Below are 13693 nucleotides of genomic sequence, written 5' to 3'. Positions count from 1 at the left end.
CAACATCACACAGACTATAAACCTCGCATCTCGTAAAAGCATCAAAGGTCAACAAACTATTGCATCTCTAATCAATAATGCCCTTTGATAACAGCTTACCATCCCATTGTGTATGGTCGTCTCATGCCAGCTGACGGCAGGTTAGGTTTGCATGGATATCAAGGCAGGGCAGGCCTGACAGGGGTTGTTTTTTTGGTATCACCGGTGGAGGCCTGGCCAGGGTGGGCGTCCCTGTCACTTACGCAAGTCGCTGATAACCCCTTCACGGCACTTCCTAGGCTCATTCGTCTCGCCTTACGACCGATGGGCACGTTCACTGTGACTGTTGAGAATATCTGCTGTAGCATGATACAAGTAAAATGAATGAATTGTTGATGAGTATTATAAGGGTCAAAGAGCTGTTCAATTGACTTTAGCACTCTCGGTTCATCCGGCACCACCAAAGTTCAAACACAGCGCTACAAGTCATGGTTCAACGCTGACCTGACGTTAAACACACGCCCCCTCCTCTCAAAGAGACCAGACGAACCCTTCCCTTGGTACTGCATCCGCACCTGGGAAGCACGAGCCTACCATGTACGAACCCTGGGTTGATCAGTCTCCCTTGGAAAACAGTCTCAAACCACCAAGTTAGCAACAGGAATACGAAGACTCTTCGCGCTCGCCGTCCGCCACTTGGACGCCATTTCTTCTCACACCACGACCTAGCCATGCATCACAAGCCACGGCGTTTTGCGTAATTAGTTTCCCCTCTTTTTACCTGCGCAAAAGGGAGTTTATCACGGTTGGTTACCGTGGCTGCCGTTTTGTTTGTTTCGTGCATGTTGAACTCGTGCCTTGTAGTAAATAATTGACTTGGTAACTAAACAAATGCGCTGCTTTATTATTCTATAGATGGGTAATAACTCGGTATATGTAAGCAAAAAAAATAAAGAGACATTAATGCATATCTATGATGTTCAAGCCTTCTTTCCAACGTTTATTGACAAGCTTGGGACGTCAAATGTCACGGTTGTGTTGACAGAATATGCTTCTGTTCCCCATGACATATATCCGATATAATCTGATGCGGAAGGGTAATCGGCGTTGTCCATGGAGAGAATCTCGTCGATTAATGGCCAGAGGTCACCGTCGAACTTTTCGGCTGGTGTGTCGGCGTACCATGTCAAGACCTTTTGCTTGGCCTGGTTAATATCGTAGTACAGTTTGCTGCAAGAGTTAATTATTGCACTTAAAATATGATCAAACCAAAACTTACAATTCAGTGCCGTCAAGAGTCTTTTTCGCAAGCGGATTCGACCCGTCAACGTTGAAGCCGAGAGGTTGCGTAGCAGGTCCAATGGCTGCGAACCACACCATGATTTCGTGCGACGCATCCTCACTGTCCTGCGCCTTGGTCTTGTCACTGTCCATGAACATATCCATCGCGACGTTGGCGTTGAGCAAATGATCCTTGAGATCTGTGAGGTCCGTCTTGGTTACTTGCTTGGCGCCCTTGGCTGACTTGTTACCGACGGCGTACGTCCACTCAAAGTCAATTTCGATCTTGTCGATGGAACTGAGCTTGGCTGGGAAGACATCGCCGTCGACTTTGATGTTGGGGAAGGCATGGACAGGAGCTGTTTCGGGACCTTGAGGGTATTCCCATACTACGGACCAGCGAGGGGCAGTGTGGTTTGTGGCGTAGGTTTCGTTGTTGTTCATATTGACCTGGGCATGTTAGTCCTCAGCCTGTAGATGAGTGCCATCTAATAAACACAACGTTGTACAACTTACATATAAGCATAATCCGCCATCATCGCCTTCGTCCCAACCCCACTGGTTAGGATTGACTACATCAAACGGTTAGCACTCAATTGACGTCGCACAAGTTGTCGCCTCGATGCATCGCACGATAATTGACTCGACTTGTTCCGAAAAAGATGTACTACTCACGTGTATATTCTTGACCTTTGGTTTCGGGATGGATACCATATGACTTTTGGCAATGCTGCTCAGTCGTGATGCCTGTCTTCTTTTTGGGACCGGTCGGCTTGGGATCAGGCTTGAACAAGGGAGGACCGCCTGTTGCTTCACGCTGGCTCTGAAGACCAATGAGTACGCCTAATGTGATGGCGATGGGCAAGGCCAACAGGCCAAAGTTGACGAGGAACCGAATTGTCATGATGGCGATGACGGAGGAGAGTTGGAAGAGAGCGTCGTACTGGATTCGAGCCAAGTTACATGTGGGATTAAGATACAGACACCGAGACAAACACAGGGACGCTCACCACGCATAAACGCAGGGAGGGTAAAAAAATAACAAGCTTTTTTTTTTTGGTTGCAAGTACACAAATAGAACCCGGCAGAGGCTGTCTTTTGCACATGCTTGCATTCCCTCTTTTGGTCTTTGTCCCCTCACCCTCCCTTGAAGCGGAGTCAGTATCTTTGTACTACGCCCGTGAGAATAATAAATACCGACATGCCATAAAATGCTACCAGTCAATCAGTTACTCACAGAGTCCAATGAAGCAGGGCGAAAAGAAAAAAGAAAGAGCTGATAGCGTATCGCACCAGCTGAATGTACCCCTGATCTATACCAGGATGGCCCTGGTCCGGGAGTCGTATCGGTCCACTAGATCTCTCGATACGAAAGGTAGGGGAGGGGTGGATGACAGTCGGTTCCTGGGACCAAGCTTTTCTTAGTAAAAAGCCTTGGGTCTAAGTCTAGTGCATGCATCAGTTGCGTTGGTAGTTATCGCTCTTCGGCATGTACGGTTTCTCGTTCGTGTTGTGTGTTTGCAACCAGTCTAGTCAGTGGCCGGAGCTTGAGCTTGTTTGGAACAGGTACCAAGAATAAAACACGCATACACGCTATCAGAAGTATCGTATCCTCTAACCATGGATGATACAGTGAGCCAGTGGAGATGGATGAAGGGTTGTCTGGAGGCCTTGATTGGAGGCTCTACAGACACAAGAGATGAACAGTCTCTATTGATTGGACGAGTAGCCAAGTACTCATGCTATGTACATATTTCTCAGTGACTGGGACGGGATCCATTGGGACGTGCCAGTCTCGCACTGGAACTCAAATGACACACCCCCCTCGGCCCATCTCCTCCCTCCCTTGTCTCCCGACTTGGACCATCTTTCTCTCTCTTGTTCTTATTCTCGAATACTTCTTGGTATTTTCTTTCCCTTTCCATATTCTTTCCCTCGTTGCAGAATAGCCAGTCACTCGTTAAAAGAAAGAACAAACTCATCAGCCCAAGAGGAAAGCCAAAGGCTCTATACGCCAAGCCAATACGCCCAGCGTTCAATTAACTTTATAGTCACTACGCCTTTTTTGGACCAGCAGAACCGGCACCACGACGCATGCGTCGTTGACCTCTATTTGCAAATATGAACGGGAACGGGAATCGTGACTATGGAGACGAGCACGACAGGGAGTATAGAGAGATGGTAGAAATCGACGTTCAGCGTCAACATCAGCAGCAGCATGAGCAAAGACAACAGCTTCACCACGACCAGCAGCAGCAGCAACAGCAGGAATACTTCCAGCAAGACTTACGCTCGCCGTATGGTCCGCCTGAGCAGCTGCAGCATCAGCAACCTTATACACCGTACTCACCATACCAGTCAGAGTTTGAAGATATGCAGCAGGGTAGATCCATCACAGAGCAAGGCAGACCTTCTCGTCCTTCGCCCGCGCACTTTGAAGACTATAGTCCGGCGCCTGAATGGCCTCCTCACATTGCAAACAGCCCGGGGCAGTACTTCCACGATACACCGGGCGGCTCTCGCTCAGGAACACCGTCTCTCCGCAGCGGTCAAGAAACACCTGCTCGCCTGCACTACCACGCAGGCAACTCGTCAGTCGATTGGAGACCATCCAGCGTAATGGTACCCAGCCCCAGCGTCCGCACCCTCGTCAACAAGTCGTCCAATGTCACTGACCAAACTTTTTCTCGTGACAAACAGAACCAGAGCCACCTCAGTCTAGCAGCCCTATTGCCAAACGGTTCTCCCCAGAACAGCAGTGACAACACGCTCGCCAAGGAGTACATTGTCGACACCAGCGCTATTGAGAAGATTCACAAGCGCGATGATGCCGATATCTGGAAGGGGTGGAAGAGATGGGTCTTCAAGTTGGTGCCCCTACTCACTTTTACCAACACGGGTTTGTACATGGCATATCTCGCTTTGAGAATTGCCTGTGTTATCTGGGCCCAGGACGCAGCGGGGCAGACGTACGAGGGAGCGTGGGTGTTTATCGCCGTTGAGATTGCCGTCGCCATTCCCTCGTTGATGCACAACATGTGGACTACGATGTCTATGAAGAAGAGGCAGCGCCCCAAGTTGAGAGTGACAGGAAACGACGTCCCCACTGTCGATGCCTTTATCACCTGCTGCGGTGAGGATGATGATCTGGTCATGGACACTGTGCGTGCGGCATGTGATTTGGACTATCCCCGCGATCGATACCGAGTTATCATTCTGGATGATGGAAAGTCTGCCGGTCTCGAAGACCAGTGTAACAAGCTGGCCATGACATACACCAACTTGTACTACATGGCCCGAGTCAAGATTCCTGGTCAACCCCATCATTTCAAGGCTGGTAACCTCAACTATGGTCTTGATGAGGTTCACAAGCTGCCTGGAGGAGCTGGCCAGTTCATGGCTGCTCTGGATGCCGATATGGTAAGTGCTTTTGACATCCCACCCCAGAGCAGACAACTTACTCACAATTGCAGATTCCTGAGCGTGACTGGCTCCGTGCTATCATCCCTCACATGCTCATCGATCCCAAGATGGCCCTCGCATGCCCACCTCAACTCTTCTACAATACTCCTCCGTCTGATCCCCTCGCCCAGAGTCTCGACTTTTTCGTGCACGTCATTGAGCCTATTAAGGATGCTCTAGGCGTTGCTTGGTGTACCGGATCCGGTTATGTCGCCCGTCGCGAAGCTCTCGACCAGATTGGCAACTTTCCTCTCGGTTCTCTCGCTGAGGATGTCGCTACTTCGACACTGATGCTCGGCAAGGGCTGGAAGACGGCCTTCATCCACGAGCCCCTCCAATTCGGTACTGTTCCTGAGGATTACGGTGGTCATTTGAAGCAGCGTACACGATGGGCTATTGGAACTGTTGACACCTCGTTCAAGCTCAACTTCTGTCTCTACGGTGACAAGGTTCGCCAAATGACTGCCGCTCAGCGATTCTCAGGTTTCCTGTACGCTTCGCTGAGTCTGTACACTGTTCTTCTCACCATTTCGATGTTCGCCATCCCCGTAATCCTCATCATGCAGAAGCCTCTTGTTGCATATGCAACTGATGAGCAGCTCCGATGGTTGATCCGAGCCTGTTTCGCGTCCGTCATCTCGAACCGTCTTTGCGAGTTTGCTCTGTTCATCCCCGCAGGTTACCACACCGGCCAGCGAGGTTCGCGATACCAGCTCTGGATGTCTCCTTACATCGCTCTGTGCATCATCCGTTCATTCGTCCTCCCGACATGGCTCGGTGGTCAAACGCAGGCCTTTAAGCCAACAGGATCTCTGGGTTCGGCCCTCAACGAGCGCGACGCGAAGCTCCGAAAGAACATGTTCCGCCGTCTCTGGGGCATCCTCGTGAATTACATGGCACTCTTCCACCTCTTCTTCGTGTACCTCACCCTCGTCGCCGTGGTTCTCACATCGTTCCGGTCGTTTGTGACGACTGACACGGTGCGCGACACGCTCACCGCCCTTCTCACGCACGCCTTCTGGCCGCCCCTGACATTCCTCTTCATCTGCAGCTCCCTCTGGACGCCCATCTCGTACGCGATCGACCCACCGGCGATGCCCGACCGGGAGGACCTGCTGAACCGCGATCCCAAGACGCAGGTGGCGCACCCGACGCCGCAGAGCAAGAAGATTGCGTTTGGCGGTCAGGCGGCGTGGTTCGAGCTGGAGTACACGGTGACCACGGCTTACACGTGTCTCGTGTTTGTCGCCTCATTCATCTTTTAAAGAGATTATTTGAGTTTTATAATGAACTGTAATGATATATATATACATGTGCGAGCATACGACGCTGGAATGAGAAGGGAAACACAGCGGCGCGTCAAAAACAGAATGACGGGTGCACTTTATCTATTGGCTTGAGGTTATTGGGTTTTATTTTTTACTTCAGTTACGAGTATTGTATATAGTGCAAGCATTATCTATCATACACATAGAATAATTAGAGCCGGTGTCGCCCTTCGAAAAGAAGAAGCAAAAAAGAAGCGTTATAGAATGGAATAAAGAAGTGTACTAAAACGGACGTTTACCGATTGGCTGTGATTGAAGCAGTTTCCATGTGACTTTCGGCGGTTTGAATCAGGTTCATGCTCATGTCATGTCATGGCAGGCAAAGAAAAAAGCAAAAAGTAGAAAATGCATGTGAATGTGAAACCTTGACTCGAACAGACTTGAGTCACGACGACCAAAAGTCTAGCGCCTCTCCTTTATTGTCGTCAAGACACTAAAAATACCACTGAAAAAGAAAGAAATAGTGTCGGTTAAGTTTAACAAAAACAATCTGATGATGATTGTTGATGAAGCAAATGGGCTCAAATCGGCCACGCTTTGACTCTGGATCTGTAGGGAACAAAAGCTTGGCCTCTTGTCCTCTCAAAAGATAAGCTAATCTGTGTTATCTCTCCTCCTTTTCTCCATTGAATTCGGGGGAATTTTACGGGTACCAAATCATGGCCCCGGTCTCCTCTACAAGGTTGGCAACTAACTTTAGCCCACAGACTCAGAGTGCAAAGACAACCAGTAATCTGGCAAGATCTGGGCTTGTCAATCTCTAGACCGCTCCACTCTTTCTTTCAGACACGTTGAGAAACAAACACATCGATAATTCTTGCAAATTTTTTAAAAAAGAATAAGCAAAGCAGCCCAATAAAGACAAAACGTACGATTCATAGACTTTAGAAGAGGCTCCCAAATAACGTGACTGCAAGCCGCAAAGCCACTCACATAATTCTTAGACCTTATCTGAGACTTGCAGGTCCACTCTTCAGGCACACACTTTGTGAAATGTCACTGCCTCAGACTCACAGATCAAGGACAAGGAGGCGTTGCACAGATTGTAGAAAAGGAGAAGAATTATTACCCGTATTATCCATCACCGGAAAGGAAACGATACGGCACGACAGCCAACGCAAAAAAGAGGCGACAAGACAATGCCTGCCCGTTGTTTGTCCCATCTCACCGCAAAACAGCGTTTCCTCAACAAAAAAACCCAAACCTACAAGGTCCCCTTGCTACCCTCGGTTAATGTTATTTGCCTCCAACTCAAACGGAGGACCCAAGCTAAAGCTCTCTGCTCTTTTTAATGGGTTTCAGGGCTCCACATCCGTTAGAACAACACGTCTCTTCTCGCAGTCTCCATGATCTCCCGCACATCGTGCTCCTCTGAGCCACACCTTATTGGCCTGCCAGGGGTTTCCCTATGGAGTCTGGACCCCTAATCTCTTGCTCCTGGAAGGGTCCCCTTTTTTAGTACCAGACAGACGTCGACCGCTGCTGGCAGGATGTGTTTTTTTTTTTGCGTCTTGTTCTCGAAGCCCACTATCCGCTCTTTTTTCGTATGCGTGTCGCCATGCTATCGCTGGATTAGGTCAAGATCGAGGGGGTTATCCTGAGACAAGTGGTTAGCGGGTTTGTATCGAGAGTAGTACAGTAGCCGGTAGCGAAATATTTAGATCTTTGTTGGGGAGCGCAAAAGAGTTCCGAGATTTTTCTTCTTTTCTTCGTCCGTCCGTCCTCTCTTCCTTTTCTTCTTTACAACTCTATCTCCTCCCCCCTCCTCTGCTGAGTTTCGTCGTATACTCTGCAAATCTCCCCAATCGCTAGCCACAATGGCCACCAGACAGCGAACTGCCACCACTGTTGTGGTCGAGAAGGACCTGCCCAAGGTAAGCCAAGTGAATCAGCTGAAGCTGAAGCTGAAGCTCAAACCTTTTTTCGACGACTCTAACATCGTGTCTTCTCTAAGGTCACTCTCGAGGCCACTTCTCAGCCTCAATTCCCCGACATCAAGACCATCAAGGATGCCATCCCCGCCCACTGCTTCCAGCCCTCGCTCATCACCTCATACTACTATGTCGTCCGCGACTTCGCCATGGTCGGCTCCCTCGTCTGGGCCGCCCTCACCTACATCCCCGGCATTGAGGACCAGTACCTCCGCGTCGCCGCCTGGATGGCCTACGGCTTCCTCCAGGGTCTCTTCTGCACCGGAATCTGGATTCTCGGTCATGAGTGCGGCCACGGTGCCTTCTCTACCCACAGCAAGCTCAACAATGTGACCGGCTGGTTCCTCCACTCGTTCCTCATGGTCCCCTATTTCAGCTGGAAGTACTCTCACCACCGTCACCACCGCTTCACCGGCCACATGGATCTCGACATGGCCTTTGTCCCCCGCACTTCGCCCAAGCCTTCTTTGTCTTTCCGCATTGCTGGTATGGACGTCGCTGAGCTGATTGAGGACACCCCCATTGCCCAGGCCGTCAAGCTCATCTTCCACCAGCTCTTCGGATGGCAGGTGTACACCTTCTTCAACGCCAGCTCTGGCAAGGGTAGCAAGCAGTGGGAGCCCAAGAGCGGCTTGGCCAGCTGGTTCCGCGTCAGCCACTTCGAGCCCACCAGCGCTGTCTTCCGCCCCGCCGAGGCTCCTTTCATCCTCATCTCCGACATTGGTCTCGCCCTCACTGGAACTGCTCTGTACTTTGCTTCCAAGGAGGTCGGCGTTTCCACCGTTCTCTACCTCTACCTCGTCCCCTACCTCTGGGTCCACCACTGGCTCGGTAAGTTTATGCTGAGAAACTGAATCGCGCAATTGTCACTAACGGAATATTAGTCGCCATCACCTACCTCCACCACCACCACACCGAGCTTCCCCACTACACCGCCGAGGGCTGGACCTACGTCAAGGGTGCTCTCGCTACTGTTGACCGCGAGTTTGGCTTCATTGGCAAGCACCTTTTCCACGGCATCATTGAGAAGCACGTCATTCACCACCTGTTCCCGTAAGTTGACCTCAAACAAATTGATCGTATCACGTCTGACCCCATCGCAGTAAGATCCCCTTCTACAAGGCTGACGAGGCCACCGAGGCCATCAAGCCCATCATCGGCGACCACTACTGCCACGACGACCGCAGCTTCCTTGGCCAGCTCTGGACCATCTTTGGCAGCCTCAAGTACGTCGAGCACGACCCCGCCGTCCCTGGTGCCATGCGCTGGGCCAAGGAGTAGATCTCCGGATGGGACTCGACGGAAGCGATGCTATGTTATGAGACGATAGAATACACATTCGCGAATTGAGATGTGATAGACACATAAACGATAGATTAGATATCCGCATAGACGCGCGATAGAACTAGAGAATCTCTGTCGCCTGGGGCGCAAATAAAAAATGGAGTTTGTCGTTCTTGACTTTACTTGGCATTGGTTCTGCATTGTGAAGCCCTTGACTTGAAGCTGACTTGAAGCTGGACTGGAAGCGGTGGAGGGATCACCATCCCCGCTTTGCCACCGCCCGGGGCGTTGAAACGATGTTCCGCAGGGATTAACCGTAATGGGATGCCAATTGAAAGTGTTGAATTGACAAGCCAAGACTGTGCAGCACCATCTCAACCAACATGCAGAACATCAAGCTTGAAGGATTCAAGAGATTCATCACTTGCACATGCTTTCACATGTTTATCTCGGTCACATCAGACAATCATCATGGATTGACATGATAAGAAATGATATTCAGGGATGCGGCTATCAACCGCCGTGATATTGCACACCCTAAATCCTTCGAGCATGGGTGCCCCAAATAGCGGAGTTTCAGCGGGTTTCAGCGGGTTTTCCGCCAACACCGCTATCCGACAGCAGATAACCCCCCGCTACTGCCTGCAGCTTGCCCCGGGCCTTCTATCAGGAACATGGCCCTGCTCTTATCTTTGTCGCTATGGAGCAAGTTTCAAGCAGGCGAAAAGGTGAGCATGAATTAATGCATTTGGATGGTGAAGAATGCTGATGCTGCGATATCTTTTAGCTTGCGATTACTGCGTTGCGAGAAAAGCGAAATGCGACGCCCGCAAACCAACGTGTTCCAATTGTACGCTTTATGCCGTGACTTGCAAGACAACTGTGACGAGTAAACTCAAAACAAGACCGCGTGAATCGGAATCTCAGTAAGTATATTAAATTCTGTTGTTGTCTTATCATGCTAATTGCTCAAGACCTGATCGTATAACTGTGCTAGAAGAGCGCTTGGCCACCATCGAGTCTTTACTTACTGTACTCGCTGGCAATGCAGTCGCCCAACCTCAACATGATACCAGCAATCCCATAAACAATGTCGCCCTTTCCAATTCATTTGACAGCTGGGGAATCTCGCCTAGCCAGACACCTCATGACAGCACAGGCTGTCTTTTGGCGCCCAATGTAGCCTCTATTTCGCCTACAGTGACACCCCCAACGTCAAATCAGCTGGAACTCGCACCTCTATCAGAAGTCCTTCCTCTGGTAGACAATTACTTCCGGAACTACAATCCAATCATCCCACTCTTTGATGAGACAGCTTTTATGCGTATGCTCCTGGACTTCTTTGCTCAGACAACGAAACGGTCAATCATCTCTTGGGCTGCTATAAATGTCGTCCTGGCTATCAATTATCGCGCCCTTGAAGGTCGAGGCTCCGATGATGCAGCACTTAACAGGTGCCTTCAGAATGTTCGATCTGTCATGTCCGAGCTGATGGTCCAGGGGAAAGATCTCATGGGGCTACAGGTGCTTCTGGGTGTCGTGATACTGTTTCTTGGTTCTTCAGACTTTCAACTCGCTATCGTCTTGACTGGCAGTGTGGTGAAGCTTGCTCAAAGTCTTCGCCTAAATTCAAAAGAGGCTCTAGAAGGATTGACGAATGCCGAGAAAGCTCACAGAACACATCTGTTCTGGTTATCATATATATATGATAGGGTGAGTATATCTTTGCGACCTCCTTGTGCTGAAGTCTACTAATTATCCCCAGCAAATCTCACAGCGATCTCAATGTCCATATTCACATCTTGATCCCGATACAGATATGGACCTTCCAGAATCCTACCCTGAGAACAACCTCGGAATCATGGCATCTTCTACCGACAGCATCCGTTTCAATTATCTTCGCGCAAAAGCACAATTTGCCTATATTCAAGGCAAAGTTTATGATCTGCTGTATAGCCAAAAATCCACAACTCTGACAAAGGAGCAGAAGAATAGCATGATACTCCGTATAGAGGAAATGCTAGCGGAATGGGTCCAGGAAATCCCTGAAGAATTACATACTGCAGAGGGCATTCGTGAGAGGCTCTCGCCAGCAGCAACAGATTTGATGATGAATCTTTGGTTTCATCATGCTGAGTGTCGCATCAAGATTCGCTCCATATTCACGTTTGAGGACGCATGGGTCAACAGAGTGCGACTATATCTATCGCCGGCGGTTATCGACATGAGTGACAATATTGGCGGGGAGGTGGGAAGAGGCGATATTCCTCCCTTGCCGTCTGGATGGGATGAATGCGTTGGATATGGTCGAGTGTGTTTGGAGTTGCTTTTGAAGAAAAGACCAACCGAGTACATCCTGTGGTAAGTTTATCCAGCCCCCATCAAGATCCATGCTCACAATAATATGACAGGCTCCACAACTGCGGCTCGTTTTCATGTCTGATTCTCCTCATCGTCAACCTGATCGAACATCCAGACCATGCCTTCACCACAAATGATCATCAGCTTCTCGACAACTGCTTCATGGTGTTTCAAGAGATGAGCCGTCATCTGCCGAAGGAACCGTATGGTGCTATGCTTGCCATGGCTCGTGAACTGGATGGTAAGGCAATGGAGCAGGTCAATCGCAAGAGAATATTCAAGGAGGAGCTTTGTCAAGTTGATGACTTTATGATGAGCCCCTCAACTGCGTGGGAAATTTTGGACAACGTCGACTTTCAATAAGCCATTTATGTTTGCGCCGTGGGACTGGGACTGGGACAGGGACATTCTGCCATTATCCTTGATGATACTCGACCTTTTATTTAATATTTCATGTGAAACATCTACGGTATAGCACCAGCCGTTCCTCTGATAGCCCTCTTATTTTCGTCAGTCAACTCAATGTCAAAATACTTCTTCAACGCCTCCAACCGCTCATCCTCGGTCTCAAAAGTCTTTTCCATCTTGACAACGCCCGCCTTCCTATACTTCATAACATTCCCATCAATAAACACACTGCCGTCGATAACACCGTCGACATTCTTCAAATCTCTCGTCTCCATATCCGAGCAGTCTTCCTTTTCAGAAACGAACTGCACGGCGATGACTTTGAAAGTAAAGAAACTGGAGGGGCTTTTTGAAGGGGCCATGTTCATGACGCGGATATCATCGGGGAGGACTTCGTGGTCTATGAAACACCATTGGGGAATCCATTCGCCACTTTCATTTGAGCGGAACTCGTAAATCCACACTTTTTGCTTGGTCAGGTACTCTGGAATCGTGTCGTGTCGGAGCCTCATCTGGCCCGAGTCTGTCCTCCGGAAAACCTCCCCATCTAGGATTTCCATAGGGATAGTTGGCGTACGGCCTCCAAATCCAACATCGACAGCATACGACTTGTCTCCGATCGTGACGACATTGAGACAGTGCGTTATACCGCCGTACCTCTTCGCATCAGGACTAAAGACTCTTGCAGCAACCATGTACACCTCAAAACCCAGTGATACGAGAACCGTGTGGAAGAAACTGTTGTTTTCCATGCAGTAGCCTCCTCGTTTTTCGGTGACGATCTTGGTAAAGAGATGGTCTGCGTTGACATCAACTGTACGATGCCATGAGTAGTGTAGCGTGAGATTCTCAAAAGGAACAGCGAGGAGTTGTCGCTTCGTCAGTTCGAAGAGGAAATCGATTTGAGCTTCAGTTGAAAGATTGTCGATTGTGTATTTTGGATCCGAATCTTGGAAGTTGATGCGGCTGTAGTAAGTCTCAAGCTGAGACTCACTGTACTTGATTCTTTCCATCATTATTATGGCCCTTGAATGTTCCTCTGAGTACTGAGGTATTTGCTACATCTCTAGTGGTCTACTTAGTATTATATAGTACGATGGCTAAGTGACCGATGATACATTGACTTAACGACTTCAAACTTGATTTAGTGATCGGGTATGGACCGCGGCCCGCCCAGTAGTGGAGAGGATGACAAATCAAGGTTGTTCATCTTGACTATGTCGGCAATGGGTTCGGAAAAGGGCAAACAAACACTAGAACTCTAGAATGTAGCAAATGATGGCTACTGTTAGTCTATGCGAGACTACATATACTCATGGTTGAAGTTGATCCACGTCCAATGGTTTAGAGTTGCGCTTACTCATTGCCACTTGCTTGGTTTGTTAGTTGCATGCTTACATACCTACTTATTGGAGGATCTGTCCATTAATTACCAAGATAGGGAGTAGCAAAGGTTCTATAAAAGATCAAGTATTCTATAAATTGCAGTTGTCTGATGCGTGTAATTGAAAGTGACAAGTGACAGGGGGTTCTAATCAGGAGTTCCCAGGAGTTGCGGAACTCCGGTCCGGCCCGGAACTCCGAGGACTCCGCTGTAGGACATCACCTCCTGAAACAGCAGTACTACTGGGATATCGTATAAGAAAAAATATGTTATAT

The 13693-nt window shown here is 49.2% G+C and overlaps 5 protein-coding genes across 5 annotated transcripts; 3 read left to right on the top strand and 2 right to left on the bottom strand.

The window, feature by feature from the left end:
• Window positions 1-631: 631 nt before the first annotated feature.
• FGSG_07892 (uncharacterized protein) lies at window positions 632-2197 on the bottom strand. The gene is made up of 4 exons (XM_011329422.1): window positions 1936-2197; window positions 1777-1832; window positions 1259-1710; window positions 632-1209 (listed from the first exon to the last, which is right to left on the bottom strand). Exons 1-4 carry the CDS (start codon window positions 2162-2164, stop codon window positions 960-962), a joined length of 987 nt encoding a protein of 328 aa, XP_011327724.1. The 5' UTR covers window positions 2165-2197; the 3' UTR covers window positions 632-959.
• Window positions 2198-3381: 1184 nt separating this feature from the next.
• On the top strand, window positions 3382-5987 carry FGSG_07891 (uncharacterized protein; the record flags this gene model as incomplete). Its single annotated transcript, XM_011329421.1, has 3 exons — window positions 3382-3882; window positions 3961-4680; window positions 4734-5987. The coding sequence occupies 3 exons, from the start codon at window positions 3382-3384 to the stop codon at window positions 5985-5987; spliced, it is 2475 nt and encodes an 824-aa protein (XP_011327723.1).
• Window positions 5988-7867: 1880 nt separating this feature from the next.
• Window positions 7868-9441, top strand: FGSG_07890 (uncharacterized protein; the record flags this gene model as incomplete). The annotated part of the gene is made up of 4 exons (XM_011329420.1): window positions 7868-7924; window positions 8005-8812; window positions 8866-9034; window positions 9085-9441. 4 exons carry the CDS (start codon window positions 7868-7870, stop codon window positions 9260-9262), a joined length of 1212 nt encoding a protein of 403 aa, XP_011327722.1. The 3' UTR covers window positions 9263-9441.
• A 1315-nt stretch (window positions 9442-10756) lies between these two features.
• FGSG_07889 (uncharacterized protein) lies at window positions 10757-11630 on the top strand (the record flags this gene model as incomplete). The annotated part of the gene is made up of 2 exons (XM_011329419.1): window positions 10757-10978; window positions 11031-11630. The coding sequence occupies 2 exons, from the start codon at window positions 10757-10759 to the stop codon at window positions 11628-11630; spliced, it is 822 nt and encodes a 273-aa protein (XP_011327721.1).
• Window positions 11631-12090: 460 nt separating this feature from the next.
• Window positions 12091-13050, bottom strand: FGSG_07888 (uncharacterized protein; the record flags this gene model as incomplete). The annotated part of the gene is made up of 1 exon (XM_011329418.1): window positions 12091-13050. The coding sequence occupies one exon, from the start codon at window positions 13048-13050 to the stop codon at window positions 12091-12093; it is 960 nt and encodes a 319-aa protein (XP_011327720.1).
• Between the last annotated feature and the right edge of the window lie 643 nt (window positions 13051-13693).

The sequence above is a fragment of the Fusarium graminearum genome, chromosome 4, assembly GCF_000240135.3.
Source record: "Fusarium graminearum PH-1 chromosome 4, whole genome shotgun sequence".
In the NCBI taxonomy this organism is placed as follows: domain Eukaryota; kingdom Fungi; phylum Ascomycota; class Sordariomycetes; order Hypocreales; family Nectriaceae; genus Fusarium; species Fusarium graminearum.
The sequence above is the reverse complement of the archived record's forward strand: the minus strand, read 5'-3'. Positions and strand labels throughout refer to the sequence as shown.

Bases quoted from the DNA above. Each gene is read 5' to 3' on its own strand.
- FGSG_07892 (XM_011329422.1), bottom strand. From the start codon at position 2,164: ATGACAATTCGGTTCCTCGTCAACTTTGGCCTGTTGGCCTTGCCCATC. The intron at 1,711-1,776 runs GTAAGTTGTACA...TAACATGCCCAG, and splicing joins ATGGCGGATTATGCTTATAT to GTCAATATGAACAACAACGA. The intron at 1,210-1,258 runs GTAAGTTTTGGT...TAACTCTTGCAG, and splicing joins ACTCTTGACGGCACTGAATT to CAAACTGTACTACGATATTA.